Source organism: Coregonus clupeaformis, unplaced genomic scaffold (genome assembly GCF_020615455.1).
Source record: "Coregonus clupeaformis isolate EN_2021a unplaced genomic scaffold, ASM2061545v1 scaf0024, whole genome shotgun sequence".
Lineage (NCBI taxonomy): Eukaryota > Metazoa > Chordata > Actinopteri > Salmoniformes > Salmonidae > Coregonus > Coregonus clupeaformis.
In genome coordinates this window covers 793,274-813,441 of record NW_025533479.1, presented here as the reverse complement: position 1 = coordinate 813,441, position 20,168 = coordinate 793,274, and the positions used below count along the sequence as shown (strand labels likewise).

Here is a 20,168-nt window from a genome sequence, read left to right as displayed (position 1 = left end):
GCCTGCCATGGCCGAGGATACTCGGGGTTTTGTTGCTGCCTGTCCAGTGTGTGCGCAGAATAAGAGTACCAATCGGCCCAGCTCTGGACTACTTCACCCCCTTCCTATTCCCCGGCGACCATGGTCGCATCTGGCCCTGGACTTTGTCACTGGGTTGCCCGCTTCTGAGGGGAACACGGTCGTTCTGACTATCGTGGACAGATTCAGCAAGTTCGCCCACTTTGTGCCAATTGCCAAGCTTCCCTCTGCCTCGGAGACGTCCGAGATCCTGGTTAGGGAGGTTTTCAGGGTCCACGGTTTGCCCAGTGATATCGTTTCCGACCGTGGCCCTCAGTTTACCTCTGCTGTCTGGAAGTCCTTCTGTTTGGCCATTGGAGCTACAGTCAGTCTCACATCTGGTTTTCACCCCCAATCTAATGGTCAGGCGGAGAGAGCCAACCAGAAGATGGAATCCACGCTACGCTGCCTTGTCTCTTCCAACCCCACCTCCTGGGTCTCTCAGTTGCCTTGGGTTGAGTATGCCCACAATACTCTCCCCTACATCTGCCACTGGGATGTCTCCCTTCCAGTGCCTGTATGGCTACCAACCTCCCTTGTTCCCTTCTCAGGAGAAGGAGCTCTCAGTGCCCTCTGTTCAGGCCCATATTCGTCGTTGCCACCGACCTGGCATCGGGCCAGAAAGGCACTCCTTAGAGTTTCGGACCGGTATCAGCTCCAGGCGAATCGTCGCCGGATCCCCGCTCCCACCTATACCATCGGAGATAGGGTCTGGTTGGCCACACGGGATCTTCCTTTACGGACTGAGTCTAGGAAGTTGTTACCGAAGTTCATTGGTCCGTTTGTGGTGGAGAAGGTGATCAATCCGGTGGCAGTTCGACTCAAACTACCGAGGACGCTCAGAGTCCATCCCACCTTTCATGTCTCCTGCCTCAAGCCTGTTTTCCTCAGTCCTCTGTTGCCTCCTCCGCCTCCTCCTCCTCCTCCTCGGATGATCGGAGGTGGTCCTGCCTACACGGTGCGACGCATCATGGATTCCAGACGGCGGGGCCGGGGTTTCCAGTATCTCGTGGACTGGGAGGGGTATGGTCCTGAAGAGAGGAGTTGGATTCCGCGGCGACAGATCCTAGATGCTGACCTCATTCGTGACTTCTACCGCCTCCATCCTGGCGCTCCGGGAGTCCGCCCGGTGGCGTTCGGCCGGAGGGGGTACTGTAACGATTCCGGCAGTCTGAGTCGGTTCCTGTCTGTGTATTAGTTTTTCTGCTCGGGATCTCCAGTTTCCCGAGGGTTCTGGAACGCTCCCTGCCTGGTTGCCGGGCTACGTTGCTAGGCGGGAGCTCTCCTGATTTCCACACCTGCATTCCATCAGCAATCTGCACACCTGGCCCTGATCATCACCTTCATAAGCTCTGACCTGACATCCATTCCCTGCCGGATCGTTAGCCATGAACAGTATGTTTATCAGTGGATCAGCCTTAGAGCATGTAGCGTTAGTTTTGTTGTTTTGCACCTTGTTTGCTTGTTTTGTACTTACCTCCGTTTTGTTCCATCTGCAGTCACTCATCCGGAACCTTCACCCAACCTCTGCCTGATGGTCGGCGGCTGCCGAGCCATTACTGGACCTACCACTGCACCCTCGACAACCCATCCACGCCACCCGCTCTGTTCCCTGGATTATTCAGCCTCACTCGTGGATCTATTAAATAAACACTCACCTTTGTTTCAACCTACCTTGTCCTGGTCTGCTTCTGGGTTCTGGCTTAGTAAACCGTGACAAGTACAGAGAGATCCTTGATGAAAACCTGCTCCAGAGCGCTCAGGACCTCAGACTGGGGCGAAGGTTCACCTTCCAACAGGACAACGACCCTAAGCACACAGCCAAGACAATGCAGAAGTGGCTTCGGGACAAGTCTCTGAATGTCCTTGAGCGGCCCAGCAAGAGCCCGGACTTGAACCCGATCGAACATCTCTGGAGAGATCTGAAAATAGCTGTGTAGCGATGCTCCCCATCCAACCTGACAGAGCTTGAGGGGATCTGCAGAGAAGAATGGGAGAAACTCCCCAAATACAGGTGTGCCAAGCTTGTAGTGTCATACCCAAGAAGACTCGATGCTGTAATTACTGCCAAGGGTGCTTCAACAAAGTACTGAGTAAAGGGTCTGAATACTTATGTAAAAGTGATATTTCCGTTTTTGCCTTGTCATTATAGGGTAGTGTGTGTAGATTGATGGGGGAAAAAAAATGTTTTAATCACTTTTAGAATATGGCTGTAACTTAACAAAATGTGGAAAAAGTCAAGGGGTCTGAATACTTTCCCAATGCACTGTATGTGTCACTCTTATCAATACCTATAGGAGAAAATGGTGGTCCTCTGTAGCTCAGCTGGTAGAGCACGGCGCTTGTAACACCAAGGTAGTGGGTTCGATCCCCGGGACCACCCATACACAAAAATGTATGCACGCATGACTGTAAGTCGCTTTGGATAAAAGCGTCTGCTAAATGGCATACTACTACTACTATAAAATGCAAAATCTGTACATTAAAAAGGTACAGTTATTTTCCTTTGTGCTCAGGTTGTTTCACATTCAAATAAGACTTTAATCAACAAGGCAGATCAGAGGAGTAGAGGGGGGGTCTATGGTATTACATTAAGGACTGGAATGTTCTTATATATTCTGTCTAGAATGTTCTGACTTGAATACTCTAGAGCTACCAATGTCCTAGATTCGATAAGGTTCTACAACTTCCAATGTTCTATCTAGATCCTAGAATGTTCCAGAGCAGGGCCTATGCAGTAGACAGGCAAGGCAGAAGGGCTGAGGAACAAACCATCATCACTCTTCCTTAGTGACACACCAACCCAAACACGTTACATGGTAGAAAACCCACAGTAAATATCAGAACATAAATCAACTTCTGAAAAGAAAAATGGATCTGCCATACGCCAAACAAAAACCTGTCACATCTATAGGAAATATGCTTCATTGACTAAGAACATTATATCCCTAACATTGATGTGTCGAGAGACCTGAAAAATGAAAGGGATCTCACAAAGCAGGTACGTACCGTAGTAGGTAAGGGATGAAATTAAAGCAGGCGTCTCCTACAACTCTCACACATAGGACTAACACTTCTCAGATTCAGACAAACCTAGAGAGCCTCTAGGATATTTGGAGAGAATACTGGATACCTCAAATACCTCATAAAAAGCAGTAAAAATAAATGTTTTGTCATACCCGTGGTATATGGTCTGATATACCACAGCTGTCAGCCAAATCAGTATTCAGGGCTCGAACCACCCAGTTCATAATAAATTATATTCCACCAGTCAGCCAACTGACCATGTCTATATCATTGTATTATATTAAATTATATTCCACCAGTCAGCCAACCACTGTAATGAGATATGACAGCGTGATAGAGTCACGTTCTGGTCAAAGTACCTATGAAACCTAAGAAGACTTAGCAGACAGACAGAGATAGTAATGGATGAGAATGTTGCTGTGCCACAAGCAGCCTGCGCTCTTGGAGAGGAGAACTGGAAGGATATTAATATGACTTCTGTAGGAGGGCTAGGCCTATATGGTGAAAACACTGCACAGGGCAGGTACATGAAGCTGAAGCTGGCTGGATGGATGTAGAGAGCAGTTTTGTGATATACTGCTGAAAGCAGACCGAGTTGAAAAACATAGTGTACCTGTTACATTTAACCTCATTGATAATCTTTCAAATCAGCTGTGTTGATAACCTGATTATCTTCTTAGTCTCAGTGGCTTGTACCTGCATCATGTAGGTAACCATAGAGATCAGTGGAGAGCAGAACACCTCTATGGCTCTCAGGGTGCTCAGGCTAGACAGAGAGGACTCAGGGAGGGGCTAGCTCCGACCAGTCCTTTCAACCAATCAGCAGCAAGAAGAGTGCCGTACTTTACGGTTGCCGTGGAGATCGATAGTGCTACTCAACAACGTGTGGTCGATCTGATCCTCCGCCGCCAGAACCTCCCGTACCGCCGCCTCGAACGCCACTCCCACGTTAGTATCGTCCTTAGCACTGGTCTCGAAGTAGGGACAACAGCCGTTCTCCTCACACCAGGCCCGAGCCTCGTCCTCCCCAACCTCCCTCCCCTCCTTGTCCACCTTGTTGCCCAGGACAACGAAGGGGAACCTCTCTGGGTCTCGTACGTCAGAGTAAAACATGAACTCCTTCTTCCAGGCGGCCAGGTTCTGGAAGCTTTGCAGGTCGTCTACAGCGAAGGTGAGGAGGCAGCAGTCGGCACCACGGTAGAATGGCGTCCTCAGGGACTTGAAGCGCTCCTGACCTGCCGTGTCCCAGATCTGAAGGGTCACCAGGCGCCCGTCCACCTGGAGGGAGGAAGTGAATGAAAACTTTAATTGTACCGAAGAGAAACCTTTATTGCCCCCAAAGACAATGACATTTGTAAATAATCAAGATATAAAACAGTAGACAGGAAGAATCAATGGCAGTAGTACAGCATACAGTAAAACATTTTGTAGTCCACTGCACTAGACTATATAGAGAATAGGTACAATAAGTATAAATCAATTGAACAAATAACTGCTCAATTTAAATTGACGAACTGTATCGATGTTGTCTGCTGTAGTTATTGCTTGTGATTAATGTACACTACCGTTCAAAAGTTTGGGGTCACTTAGAAATGTCCTTGTTTTTGAATGAAAAGCAAATGTTTTGTCCATTAAAATAACATCAAATGGATCAGAAATACAGTGTAGACATTGTTTATGTTGTAAATGGCTATTGTAGCTGTAAACGGCTGATTTTTAATGGAATATCTACGTAGGCGTACAGAGGCCCATTATCAGCAACCGTCAGTCCTGTGTTCCAATGGCACGTTGTGTTTGCTAATCCAAGTTTATCATTTTAAAAGGCTAATTGATCATTAGAAAACCCTTTTGCAATTATGTTAACACAGTTGAAAACTGTTGTGCTGATTAAAGAAGCAATAAAACTGGCCTTCTTGAGACTAGTTGAGTATCTGTAGCATCAGCAATTGTGGCTTCGATTACAGGCTCAAAATGGCCAGAAACAAAACTTTCTTCTGAAACTCGTCAGTCTATTCTTCTTCTGAGAAATGAAGGCTATTCCATACGAGAAATTGCCAAGAAACTGAAGATCTCGTACAACGCTGTGTACTGCTCCCTTCACAGAACAGCGCAAACTGGCTCTAACCAGAATAGAAAGAGGAGTGGGAGGCCCCGGTGCACAACTGAGCAAGAGGACAAATACATTAGTGTGTCTAGTTTGTGAAACAGACGCCTCACAGGTCCTCAACTGGCAGCTTCATTAAATAGTACCCGCAAAACACCAGTCTCAACGTCAACAGTGAAGAGGCGACTCCGGGATGCTGACCTTCTAGGCAGAGTTGCAAAGAAAAAGCCATATCTCAGACTGCCCATCTTAATCTTTTCTCTTTATTGGCCAGTCTGAAATATGGCTTTTTCTTTGCAACTCTGCCTAGAAGGTCAGCATCCCGGAGTCGCCTCTTCACTGTTGACGTTGAGACTGGTGTTTTGCGGGTACTATTTAATGAAGCTGCCTTAGGACCTGTGAGGCGTCTGTTTCACAAACTAGACACACTAATGTATTAGTTCTTTGTTTCTGGCCATTTTGAGCCTGTAATCGAACCCACAATTGCTGATGCTCCAGATAGTCAACTAGTCTCAAGAAGGCCAGTTTTATTGCTTCTTTAATCAGCACAACAGTTTTCAGCTGTGCTAGCATAATTGCAAAAGGGTTTTCTAATGATCAATTAGCCTTTTAAAATGATAAACTTGGATTAGCAAACACAACGTGCCATTGGAACACAGGACTGATGGTTGCTGATAATGGGCCTCTGTAGATATTCCATTAAAAAGCAGCCATTTCCAGCTACAATAGCCATTTACAACATTAACAATGTCTACACTATTTCTGATCAATTTGATGTTATTTTAATGGACAAAATGTTTTGCTTTTCATTCGAAAACAAGGACATTTCTAAGAGACCCTAAACTTTTGAACGGTAGTGTATGTACTTATGTATTTATGCACTTATGTGGTAATGCTGTGGTTTGTTGAGATGCAAGACAAATTTCCAGAAAGGGACACACAATAATTATTATTCAATTTCAGACAGACCTTGGCTCTATCTCCTCGCCTCCTTCTTAATCTTATTGGAGGAGAAGGTCCAAGGTCCCTCCCCTCATTTTGCAGTTTGAGAAGGCGGCAAGGAGATATAATGCGAAGAATCAAGAACATACTAATTCAGAAACAGCTATAAATCTGACCTCCAGGTCTCTGTTGAGGAACTCGACCCCGATGGTGTGGAAGGACTGGGAGTCGAAGCGGTCTGTGACGTAGCGGTTCATTAAGGAAGACTTCCCCACGCCACCATCCCCCAGCAGGATCACCTTTAACAGCAGGCTCTTCCCGCTCATCACAAACCTCCCTCCGCTGCTAGGTGCCACAGCTCACCAGGTCATTCCAGGACCAGGCCCCCTCCCTCCGCTGGCCTGGAGCTGAGCCTCCTAGTTGGGTTACTGACCACTGTGGCCCAGCCTCCACCTCGATGCTAGGCTACTTGGCTAGTACTAGCAGGGTCAATGCAACCTAAAGGAGGAGCAGAGAGATTCATGTTATTGGTGTATTTGCAAGATGTTACAGGTGTAGCGAAATACAGTGCAGGAATACCTAACAATACAAGCAAATCCAAAAATGTATACAAAGAAATTAAGAAATATTAGAACGAGCAATGTCCAGAATATAAATATATGTTTATGATGGTGTGTATGGACAGTATGTGAATAGAGAAGGTGTGTACAACAGTAGTTATATAGGATGAGCCTTGACTAGAATACAGTATATACACATATTACATTTTATTGGTTGCGTACACATATTTGGCAGATGTTATCGCGGTGTAGCGAAATACTTAGGTTCTTAGCTCCAACAGCGCATTTATTTCTAACAATACAATAGTTATATAGGATGTAGGTTCTTAGCTCCAACAGCGCATTTATGTCTAACAATACAATAGTTATATAGGATGTAGGTTCTTAGCTCCAACAGCGCATTTATGTCTAACAATACAATAGTTATATAGGATGTAGGTTCTTAGCTCCAACAGCGCATTTATGTCTAACAATACAATAGTTATATAGGATGAGCCTTGAATAGAATACAGTATATACATATAAAGTGAGTGAAACAGTATGTAAACATTATTAAAAAGTGACCAGTGTTCAATGACTATGTACATAGGGCAGCAGTCTTTAAGGTGCAGGGTAGAGTACCGGGTGGTAGCCGGCTAGTAACAGTGACTAGAGTTCAGGGCAGCGTACTGGGCGGAGGCCAGCTAGTGGTGACTATTTAACAGTCTGCTGGCCTGGTGATAGAAGCTGTTTTCCAGCTTTGATGCACCTGTACTGTCTCCACCTTCTAGATGGTAGCGGGGTGAACAGGCCATAGCTTGGGTGGCTGAGGTCCTTGATGATCTTCTTGGCCTTCCTGTGTCACCGGGGCCTGTAGATGTCCTGGAGGTCAGGCAGTGTGCCCTGATGATGCGTTGGGCTGACCGCACCACCCTCTGGAGAGCCCTGCGGTTGCAGACGGTGCAGTTGCCATGCTAGGCTGTGATACAGCCTGACAGGATGCTGTCAATGGTGCATCTGTAGAAGTTTGTGAGGTTCTTCGAGTCCAAGCCGAATTTCTTCTGCCTCCTGAGGTTGAAGAGGCGGTCTGTGTGGGTGGACCATTTCAGGTTGTCAGTGATGTGCACGCCAAGGAACAAAGCTTTTCACCCTCTCTACTGCAGCCCCGTCGATGTGGATGGGGCGTGCTCCCTCCGCTGTCTCCTGAAGTCCACGATCACCTCCTTCATTTAGTTTACGTTGAGGGAGAGGTTATTTTCCTGGCACCACTCCGCCAGGGCCCTCACCTCCTCCCTGTAGGCGGTCTTGTCATTGTTGGTAATCAGGCCTACTACTGTTGTGTTGTCTGCAAACTTGATTGAGTTGGAGACATGTGTGGCCACACAGTCACGGTTGAACAGAGAGTACAGGAGGGGGCTGAGCACGCAGCCTTGTGGGGCCCCCTGTGTTGAGGATCAGCGTAGCGGAGGTGTTGTTGCCTACCTTCACCACCTGGGGGCACATCAGGAATTCCAGGCCCAGTTGCATAGGGTGGGGTTCAGACCCAGGAACCCAAACTTAGTGATGAGCTTGGAAGGCACTATGGTGTTGAAGACAGAGCGGTAGTCGATGAACAGCATTCTTACATAGGTATTCCTATTGTCCAGATGGGATTGGGTAGTGTGCAGTGCAATTGCGTCATCAGTGGATCTGTTCGGGCAGTATGCAAATTGTAGTGGGTCTAGGGAGTCGGGTAAGGTAACTAGCCTCTCAAAGCACTTCATGATGACAGAAGTGAGTGCTACGGGGCGATAGTCATTTAGTTCAGTTACCTTCGCTTTCTTGGGTACAGGAACAATGGTGGACATCTTGAAGCAAGTGGGGACAGCAGACTGGGATAGGGAGAGATTGAATATGTTTGTAAACACTCCAGCCAGCTGGTCTGCACATGCTCTGAGAAAGCAGCTAGAGATGCCGTCTGGGCCGGCAGCCTTGCGAGGGTTAACACACTTAAATGTGTTACTCACGTCGTTCACACGGTGGCGGCCATACGTTTTCCTCCAAGTGGGCGAAGAAGGTGTTTAGCTTGTCCGTGAGCAAGGCGTCGGTGTACGCAACGTGGCTGGTTTTCCCTTTATAATCCATGATTGTCTGGAGGTCCCTGCCACATACGTCTAGTGTCTGAGCCGTTGAATTGCGACTCCACTTTGTCTCTGTACTGTTGTTTTGCCTGTTTGATTGCCTTACAGAGGGCATAGCTGGACTGTTTTACTCATCCATGTTCCCAGTCTCCTTGCCGTGGTTAAATTAGGTGGTTCGCGCGTTCAAATTTGCGTGAATGCTGCCTTCTATCCACGGTTTTTGGTTTGGATAAGTTCTAATCGTCACAGTGGGAAACATCCTCTATACACTTCCTGATGAATTCAGTCACCGAGTCAGTGTATACATCAATGTTTTTTTTTTAAGAGACAACCCAGAATATATCCCAGTCCGCGTGATCAAAACAATCTTGAAGCATAGATTCTGATTGGTCAGACCAATGTTAAACAGTCCTTACCATGGGTACTTCCTGTTTCAGTTTCTAGGAAGGGAGGAGCAGAATGGAGGCATGATCTGATTTGTAGAAGGGAGGGTGGGGGAGGGCCTTGTAGCCGTCCTGGAAGGGGGAGTAGCAATGGTCAAGAATTCTTGATGACAAAGTAGCACAGGCAATGTGTTTATAAAACTTTGGTAGCGTTTTTCTCCGATTTGCTTTATTAAAGTCCCCAGCTACAATAAATGCGGACTCAGTATATGTGGTTTCCAGTTTGTACAAAGTCCAGTGTAGTTCCTCGAGAGCCGTCATGCTGTCAGTTTGAGGGGGAATATACACGGCCGTGATGATGGCCGAAGAGAATTATCTTGGGAGGTAATGCAGTCGACATTTGATAGTGATGTATTCCATATCGGGAGAACGAAAGGACTTGAGTTCCTGTACGTTACCACAATCACACCATGAGTAGTTAATCATGAAACATACACCTCCGCCTTTCTTTCTTCTTGTCCGTGCGATGTACGGAGAACCCCGCTGGCTGTACGGACGGGAACAATATATCTGGAGAGAGCCATGATTCCGTGAAACAGAATATGTTACAGTCCCTGATGTCTCTCTGGAAGGAGATCCTCGACATGAGCTTGTCTACTTTATTGTCCAGGGACTGAACATTTAAGAGTAATATACTCGGAAGTGGTGGATGGTATGCACGCCTTCTGAGTCGTACTAAACGACTCTGTATTCCTCTTCTCGTCAGCGGCATCTTGGAGCAGCCCCTGGGAGCAGTGGAAATGCCTCTGGGGGTACGAACAAAGGATCCAATTAAGGAAAGTCGAATTTCTGGTCGAAATGCTGGTGAGGGACCGCCGATCTAATATCCAAAAGTTATTTTCAGCTGTAGGTAATAATGCAAGAAATGTTCTGAACAAGTAATATAAGAAATAATAACACAACAACAAAAACTAAATACTGCAAAGTTGTCTGGTAGCTAGGAATAGAAGACCATGTCTGTCAGCGCCATCTTGTACTCGTCAGTTAACAGCAGCATAATCATCTATATACAAATCACAGACCACACTCGTTGGCAAGCATTTGCTTTGTGTTCATGAGAGGCCGAAGACCTAACAGCAACCTGAGAGATACATGCTGGAAGATACTGACAATGTGCAACACAATTTAGGCCTAGACAAAAAAAAAACATCAAGTGGCTGTCTTTCACCATGAGGAGAAGTGGAGGGAGTAGCTAGAGACAGAACAACAGAGAATGTTACTAAAACTGACACAAACTAAATTAGCAGCAGCCTTAAAAATGGTAACAAGAATACTGATACAAAAACATAATCTCTCTTCCCACACCCACTGTATCTGGAGCGCCATAAATCTGGCAACCCAGACTAACAGAACAACTATTTGGAAGTCATGTCCCTCCTGTCTGGGATGTGCGAGGTCAAGAGATATGTGTAAGGTCACCAGGGTGGCTGTCCTCAGGGACACCTGATAGGGGTGAATGACCCTGAGAAGAAACTCCCCCTCTCACAAGCCCAGGGATTGGTTGAGCTGGAGATTGGCACATCGTAAAATGTACTACTGATGAGCTAAAGTTCCTCTGCTGTACATCATGATGCCCATGTTGTTGATAACAATGTAGCGACAGGAAGCAACCCTGAACCAGTATACAGTATGGTTGAAAATCACATGGGAGAAATAAGTATTAATGCTGCAAGTGACATGGTTCTTGATTTACAATACAGCTTCAGTAAACTGCTTCTTATTATACCACATAAAGAGATGAGGCTGAGAGATCCCAAGAATAGATTGTTAGTTAACTCACAACAACTCAGAATGTATCCTCTACTGCCAGAGACTTTCATAACAACAACGAGTCAGGAAGACGAGCACACAACTGACTCAGGTAGGGTGCCCCCGACACTGCCCCTTCGCTGCTCCATGACATGCACCAGCTTGCTGTCAAAAGGTGTTTCATTGGGTGATTCTCACAAAACATGACAACTAAAAAGCACATTTTCCACCATAATTCCTCTTGGATCACTAACATTAGGATCTGTATTTATCTATTTCATAATTATTGTTATGTTTATTGATAAGATATTATGCATTTTACCACAATTACCAACGCAAAATGTCTCATTACCGCAATAGTTTTGGAAGTCCCAAAAGGTAATAAACAAATCAATTTCTTTTTTTATATTCCTCACCTAATAAAAGGCCTGAGTTAAACATGACACTGAAAACAAATATTAAAATTGTATTAACATTTATTTTGCAATTTCTCATTACCGCAACACATTTTCTGAATCTTGTTTTAGTGTCATAATTACATGTTATTTTTATGTGGGTAAAGAACAAAAGTCATACTATCAGATTAAAAGCCAAAATGACTAAAGTATACATTTTATTTTTCCTAATTTCCTAAATATTGGTGCATTACGGTAATGATAAGCAGGTTTCGCAGATTAGAATGCATGTTTTGGTATTGAGGGTTTCATAGCTTGCCATTGAAAAACTGTACTGAGCTCTATTTGAGATTCAGTAACCCAATACATCAAACTGTGTCATTTGTTAATCCCAAATGACCTGCATAATACTATAATCCCTGATCTTAATGCAATTGACTAAAACACTCCATATTTTAGCATAAGGACTGTAATTACATGCATGTATTTTCAAAAGTCCAGTGGACTGAAGCATAAAAAAAGTTACTTTAAAAAAAGTGGGTTTTTTCAAAGGTCTTTACAGGTAATATTTGCGTATTGGGATATGGATGTGTGTGGTTCTAAGGTATTTTAAATGCATTTCTAATTTGAATGGGATCCTATGGGCAAATGGCATAACATGATATGCCTATAATTTTATTTTATTTTATTTATTTCACCTTTATTTAACCAGGTAAGCCAGTTGAGAACAAGTTCTCATTTACAACTGCGACCTGGCCAAGATAAAGCATAGCAGTGCGATAAAAACAACAACACAGAGTTACATATGGGGTAAAAAAACATAAAGTCAAAAAATTCAACAGAAAATATATATACAGTGTGTGCAAATGTAGCAAGTTATGGAGGTAAGGCAATAAATAGGCTATAGTGCAAAATAATTACAATTAGTATTAACACTGGAATGCTAGATGTGCAAGAGTTTATGTGCAAATAGAGATACTGGGGTGCAAAATAGCAAAATAAATAACAATATAGGGATGAGGTAGTTGGGTGGGCTAATTTCAGATGGGCTGTGTACAGGTGCAGTGATCGGTAAGGTGCTCTGACAACTGATGACAACGTATCTAAATATGTGGGATATGGACAAGCAACTGTCTTGGGATACCTAAAAACAGTATAGGTAAGTGCTAAAACAGGTACACGTCAAATTGGGGAATATCCTCTTTTAAGTGGCAGTTGCTATTTGCTGAAACACAAACTCCAGATTGTGGCATTAAGTAAATTAAAATGGGGTTTATAAACCCATATCTATTGACAACCCCTACTTAATCAAATAACTGTTCTACAAAAAATCTATACAATAGGCATTACCAGCACAGCACACCCATTGACTATACATTAGAATGAGCTTATTATCATTACCGAAACTGACCCTAAAAATTAGGCAGTAATGAGAAGTGTGTTTCGCAATGACAGGCCCTTTGCTCAATCTACAAGTAACAGGAGACTGGCATCATGATTCAGCAAACAATTGACCACATCAGTAAAGGCCATTCATGCCTCCATGTTGGTAAGGTAATGGTTCTTTAAGTTTTTCCCAATTTTAGCTTTTTAGTCATTACAGTAATGAGAAGGTTAAGTGTGGTAAAGAGGGTGTTTGAGAATAAGATCTCCTGAAGGCATATAGGTGAAGAAATGAAATTAACTAAGGTCTGCTCCTCTAGATGATGCATCATGGGTGAATACAACTTTATTTCAAACAGGATTGGAGTTTTTACAGCAACTTGAAAAAGTGTTATTGTAATGAGAAACATGTCCACAGACAGTTTTTACATAAATAAATATAATTTTAATGTAAACTTCTATTAATGTATACAATGTTATGATTTATGGACAAACTACAGCAACATTGTGTTTTATTCAAGTAAGTTAGCTAGGTTTTTCTAAAGTAAAATTGTATAAAATGACCCGAGAATTTTATCCAGAAGGATTTCGGTAATGAGAATTTGGGGTGAAAATGTCTAAAATTCAGGCGAAAATGTTAAATGTATTTAAACCTAGACACTGTGCCATAAACTAGGCATCTTAGTCTCCAGAATTATAATTTATTCTTGCAGAAGCATCATGGTTTTCTAACTCAAGTAGCTAGTGCCATGATTAAAACTGGTTTCATGAGAATCATCAAATTAGTAGCTAACCTCAACTACCTGCTATATTGTTGTTCTGATGCCATTTTATTGTAGATAATGAAATCTGAGGGTTCCCATTTCGTAAATGTAGCTTGATATTACACAGGACATCTAGATATATATAAGGATGAATAGCTAGCAAATGAAATGGCGACTATGTAATGATGATGATAATGATTTTTTTTTAAAGCCAAAATAGTAGCCAGCCAGCTACTAGTAGCCTGTTCCCGTTAGCTAGCTATACACTGGGCTGGGTTGTGATGTTGACATCAATTGTTGTGAATTATTCAACTAAACTATGAATAAATAGACCAGTTTGATCAAACGTGCACCATAATCAATATTACTACATGTGACTGCATTAATGTAAGGCGTAAAATCGTTTTCGTTACCTCATTTTGTACCATGATATGAGTCTTCACTTGCCCAGTTTTGCATCTGAGATGTGATGTGCTGTGAACTTGCTTGTTGGAGTTGCAGCGCGTCCCCTGTCTTTTACAGTCCAGGGTAATCGTTAGTCAAAACAGGTGCGTTTTGCAACGGAAACGAGAGTTGCTATTGGACAAATTCAGTAGTTCGCCTCGTTTAATTCAGTTTGCTTCCGTTTAAGAAACGTTTTGCAACATAATTGGCGTAATGAATATACTCCTGACTCCAGTCCTGACGCGTAGTCCTAAAGCCCACAATGTATTTCCCATCCCTGGTCCATTTATTTATGTTGCTGTCAAATTTGGTCCATCCTCTGTGAGTCTGGATACTTCGACATGTTCAAATGGCCCTGCTTTGACTGTATATATTCTCTATTTATTTATTTATTTTTAATGTTTTATCGCTGTAGAAAATAATGTGAAAGTGCACAGTCAGTGTGTTATTCCACTCCAGAACTGTAGATGGTAGTAATGCACTAAACGTAGATTTGGCGTGGAGACGCGTACCAGAGGAAGATCCCAGATTGTTTCCCTTTCTTTCTCTCCACCCAAATAAACATTTCCAGAGGAAATTCCTGAGTTCAGAGACAGGCAGGAAAAAAAGAGAGAGGAACGCATCTACATTCATGTGTTTATTGTAATGATAACGGTAAGAATACGTGCGTCTGATTGTGTCCGTCAAAGAGTGGTTGCTTCAGAATCTAGCCAGAGAGATGGCTTTGATCTGTACTATGACGTAGCTGACTGGCTAGCTACAGTGGATCAGTATATTTAGTGGCTGTATATAGTGAAATATCACCGTGTAGCTATCATGTAAGTGAACCCGTCCAGAGCCATCTATTGCATGCCAGTACGAAGCATATCTATGGGCCAATAACATCCATAGACTATGGCTGTATACTTGACTAGTGTGCAGTGTGCAAGCAGACAGAATCCAATAAAAGCATGATGTCTGATCTATGTAATGTCTCTCTCTGGTTCTCAGATGTCGGTGGAGGGGAGGCTAGGGGCCAGGCTGGTGCCCTGCTGTGTGTGGCTGTGTCTGGGGCTGCTGTGTCTCCTGTCCACCCTGCCCTGTTCCTGGTCCCAGGACCCCCTTTACGTTGGCGACCCCATGGATACTGGGTACTCCGTGGATGCAGATCGGGGTGCCTTCCAGCCGCAGAGTGCCCTGTCTGACATGGAGTTCTATTCCATTGCTTCCTACGGCGTCCCCGGCAACAATGACTCACGTGGCAACAAGGAGCTGCCCATCCTGTTGTGGTGGAGTGCAGGACTCTTCCCTCATTTCCCCGGAGACACAGAACGCATCGACTGTCACTCCTCCTCCTGTCTGGTCACACGCAATAGGAAGGTCTGTGATTCTAGTATTATAGCTAGGTCTTCCAGTGGTTTATTCTGTTGTGTGTTGTCCTAGCCTGGTCCCAGATCTGTTTGTGCTGTTTTGCCAACTCCTATGGCTATGGCCATTGTCACACCAAACAGATCTGGGACCAGGCTAGTGTTATCGTTGTGATCTGTTAATACATGTTGTTTATAATATGTTATTAATAATAGCCCCTGTCTTTTTCATGACCATGGATTTCCGTTTGTATTGACTGCAATGTGGATAGGAATAAACTGGAACCTTCCGGATCTCTACAGGTTCAACTGTACCGACGCACCTCCTCCATCATCTTCTATGGGACAGACTTCAGGGCCTACGAGGCTCCTCTTCCCAGACCCTCTCACCAGACCTGGGCCTTATTCCACGAGGAGTCCCCCATGAACAACTACGTCCTGTCCCACAGCCCAGGCATCAGGCTGTTTAACTACACAGGTACAGGGAGACAATGTGTCAACTCTTATCTTGTGTAAATAAATGAAAGGGTACTTGGAGCCAACAATCGCTCACATAAAAAATAAGCTTGCTCCCAAATGGCACCCTATTCCCTATATAGTGCACTACTTTTGACCAGGGCTCATAGGGCTCTGGTCGCAGACTCAAACAAAGGACACCACTCACTTGAATGAATATAATTTGCAATCAAAGCTTTGTTTTACTTTTCTTTTTCTCATAGCAACATGTCTTAATAGACCATACACTCCCTTCGTTCATTTTGGATGTTCAACTCCACAGCCACCTTCAGGAGGGGCTCAGACTACCCTCTGACCCTGCAGTGGTTGCCCTCCCTGGGATACCTGCTCCAGCCTGTAGCCGTGTCTCTGGAGCAGAAGAACCACTGGAGGAGAGAGGGCCTGGCCCCAATCATGTACATGCAGTCACAATGTGACATCCCCTCTGACAGGGACAGAGATGTACAGAAACTCATGAAGTACATATAGGTAGAGTGATATGGAATGTGTTCCCTCCTAGCCTAGATGTTTTGATATAAAGGAATGTTGTCTGGTTTTTATTGTTGTATCCCATGATTTGGTGGACTGGCAACCATTTGTGTGAATTGAGCCCTCTAGTCTAGTCCTAACTTTTCACCCAACTACCTCTTTCTTTGTCCCCTGTTCACCCACCCACTCTCTCTCTCTCTCTCTCTCTCTCTCTCTCTCTCTCTCTCTCTCTCTCTCTCTCTCTCTCTCTCTCTCTCTCTCTCTCTCTCTCTCTCTCTCTCTCTCTCTCTCTCTCTCTCTCTCTCTCTCTCTCTCTCTCTCTCTCTCTCTCTCTCTCTCTCTCTCTCTCTCTCTCTCTCTCTCTCTCTCTCTCTCTCTCTCTCTCTCTCTCTCTCTCTCTCTCCAGGTGGACTCGTATGGGAAATGTCTGAACAATAAGCCCCTCCCCCAGTACCTGGAGGACACAAGCACAGCCACAGGGGAGGACGCCGGCTTTATGAGCCCTGGAGAACGGCCTGTGTCAGGTAAGAGAGGGAGGAGGGAGTGAGAGAGGGAGGAGGAGTAATAGAAAGAGAGAGACTATTTAGGTTTATAGGCAAAATCATGTTTGTAACTCGTGTTTTTAGCTTGCCCTTCAATTCATGATTTTATCATTGTTTTAGACATCCATTGCGTTTGCGTTTTTTGATTAATCTCTCTTATACAATAGGAACTGAATGGTGAATAATGTATTGTGTCATTTTGAAGTCACTTTTATTTTAAATAAGAATAGAATATGTTTCTTAACACTTCTACATGAATGTGGATGCTACCATGATTATGGATAATCATGAATTAATCATGAATAATGATGAGTGAAACAGTAAGAGGAAGAAAAAAATGCTAACCTCCCGTTATTGATCATTTTGGGGGTATAATCTTTGTTCCTATGTAACTTTCTCCCTCATCATTATGTCAAGTAAAGGGTGACATTCTGTACAGTTGCCTCATATGAAACAAATCCAAAATGTATATTGAACAAAAATATAAACACAACATGTAATGTCTTGGTCCCATGTTTCATTAGTTGAAATAAAAGATCCCAGAAATGTTCCATGTGCAGAAATGTTCCATGTGCAGAAATGTGTTTACATCCCTGTTAGTGAGCATTTCTCTTTTGCCAAGATAATCCATCCACCTGACAGATGTGGCATATCAAGAAGCTGATTAAACAGCGTGATCATTACACAGGTGCACCTTGTGCTGGGGACTATAAAAGGCAGCTCTAAAATGTGCAGATGTCTCAAGTTTTGAGGGAGCGTGCAATTGGCATGCTGACTGCAGGAATGTCCACCAGAGCTGTTGCCAGAGAATTGAATGTTCATTTCTCTACCAAAACGTTGTTTTAGAGAATTTGGCAGTACGTCCAACCGGCCTCACAATCGCAGACCACATGTAACCACGCCAGCCCAGGACCTCCACATCCGACTTCTTCACCTGCGGGATCGTCTGAGACCAGCCACCCGGACAGCTGATGAAACTGAAGAGTATTTCTGTCTGTAATAAAGCCCTTTTGTGGGGAAAAACTCATTCTGATTGGCTGGGCCTGGCTCCCCAGTGGAAGGGCCTATGCCCTCCCAGGCCCACCCATGGCTGCACCCCTGCCCAGCCATGTGAAATCCATAGATTAGGGCCTAATGAATTTATTTCAATTGACTGATTTCCTTATATGAGCTGTAACTCAGTAAAATTGTTGCACATTGCGTTTTATATTTTGGTCAGTGTATATATACAATTATATTTGTGTTTGTGGAGGAATTTATTTATACCGCATGAAGACTATTGCGCTACGATTTTGCGCATTGACGATCCATTAAAAACAGAAACGTTTTCAAAAACGTAAACTTCCTGGTTACTTTCATAGCTGTTTCTTTGTATTCATCTCTTTCATTGTTTTAACTGTAAAGCATGTTGTGATTTTTAAATGCACTTTTAATAAAGTTGGATTTGATTTTATCCAGGACTACATGACAGAGAAGCTATGGCGGCCTCTCCACCAGGGCTGTGTACCGCGGCTCCTCCTCAGTAGCCGACCGGATGCCCAACGACCACTCTGTCATCCTTATCGATGACTTCCCATCACCTCAGGACCTAGCCAAGTTCCTCAAGGCGCTGGATGAGAACGACGAAGAGTACGCTAGATATTTAGAGTTTAAGAAGCCGAGCCGTGTTACCAACGTTGGCCTGTTGGAGGCACTGGAGAGCAGGGAGTGGGGATGTGAACGACATGAGCAAACCCAACTACCTCAACGGCTTTGAGTGCTATGTCTGTGACCAGGAGAATACCAGACTGGCAGCGGAACAGGCCTATAGGAAAGCCCCAGAGAAGAGCCCGCCTCCCCAGCCTAAGATGGCCAATAATTCTCATATGGGATGTCCTCTACACAGCCCAGGGTTTGTAGACCTTCAGGACCTACACACCAATGGCAGGCAGGCACCACCAGCCTCTGAAATAAAGGGCTTTATCTTTGTGAAATGTTAGGCTTTGACTGTATAGTACATTATGACAGTATACTGTTTGCAGTGAGAGATATTCCTCCATTGAGTGTCTTAACATGTCTTAACATCCACACACAAAAGTTTTTCTCCTAACATTTCAAATAAATTGCTGTGCTTATTGGCTTTATTCATTTATTAGTGTGTGTTTTTTCAGCTGGGTCCAGATGTGGCCGCAGGACTACTGGCAGAGCCTAGATCAGGCTGAAGGATTGGAGTCTCTCATCAGACATAACGAGTCGGACCCTGCACTTCTCTGGCATCACGTCCAGGAGATGGCTATGAGGAGGGTTCCAGAGGAGGACAGGCATAACTAGTCGAACCCTGCAATGCTGAGGAACCACATACAGGAGGAGAGCCAGAGGTAACTGAGAAAAGTTCCTTATTGTCAGTATTTTTTGACTGAAAAAGGACAAGGAAATAAAGCCATCTATTTGTCCAGAGACCTGCACCCCTAAACAGTGGGGCGTGGCCAAAGTGGATCCGCAAACCAGAGAGATGTGGACCAGCAATAAGAATCAATGAACTGCTACTGAACTATCGGTAGTGTAGACTGTAGAGGATAGAGAAGATGTGAAAATATATACAGTATCAGCTGGTAGAGCATGGCGCTTGTAACGCCAAGGTAGTGGGTTCGATCCCCGGGACCACCCATACACAAAAAATTATAATAATAATGTATGCACGCATGACTGTAAGTCGCTTTGGATAAAAGCGTCTGCTAAATGGCATATTATTATTATTATTATTATAATGCCATCCACTTGAGGTGTCTGGTATATTGAGGGGTCTGTAGCATCTGTGGCACCAAAGGGCCTAATGTATGTCAAAGTTACAGTAGATGTTTTGTTACTCCTCTCTGCAATGAAAAACTTTGTGCAATATATTTGATCTTGTTCTATAGGTCTCAAACCTGTCGCCATAACTGCTCTTTTCAACAGTCTTGTCAACACTCCATGTACAAAACATATTTATATCATGTTTATATAAATCCGTTTTATTGTTATTGTGAGACAAAACGTCAAAGGCAATTAAAAACTGGAGAAAAAAAATGTGTATTTACTTTGCATTGTCAAGCTTGAAAGTAGAAAATTGTACCCAACCACCAATCTACATAGCCAGTTCCCAGTTAAATATTTACATACAGTATCTTCATATTTCACAATACATTCACCAAGTTTCGACATTAAAGGTCCACTGCAGCCGTTTTTATCTCAATGTCAAACCATTTCTGTGTAACAATTAGGTATCTTACTGTGATTGTTTCCAATTAAAATGGTAAAAAATAAACAAAAATAGCTTCTTAGCAAAGAGCAATTTCTCAAGCAAAGGACTG

At 43.9% G+C, this 20,168-nt stretch overlaps 1 protein-coding gene and 1 pseudogene across 1 annotated transcript; one reads left to right on the top strand and one right to left on the bottom strand.

The window, feature by feature from the left end:
• Nucleotides 1-2,444: 2,444 nt before the first annotated feature.
• On the bottom strand, nt 2,445-14,041 carry LOC121531281 (ras-related protein Rab-9B). The gene is made up of 3 exons (XM_041836524.2): nt 13,937-14,041; nt 6,307-6,628; nt 2,445-4,362 (listed from the first exon to the last, which is right to left on the bottom strand). The coding sequence occupies exons 2-3, from the start codon at nt 6,454-6,456 to the stop codon at nt 3,904-3,906; spliced, it is 609 nt and encodes a 202-aa protein (XP_041692458.1). The 5' UTR covers nt 6,457-6,628; nt 13,937-14,041; the 3' UTR covers nt 2,445-3,903.
• A 435-nt stretch (nt 14,042-14,476) lies between these two features.
• LOC121531269 lies at nt 14,477-20,157 on the top strand (annotated as a pseudogene).
• The last annotated feature ends 11 nt before the right edge of the window (nt 20,158-20,168 follow it).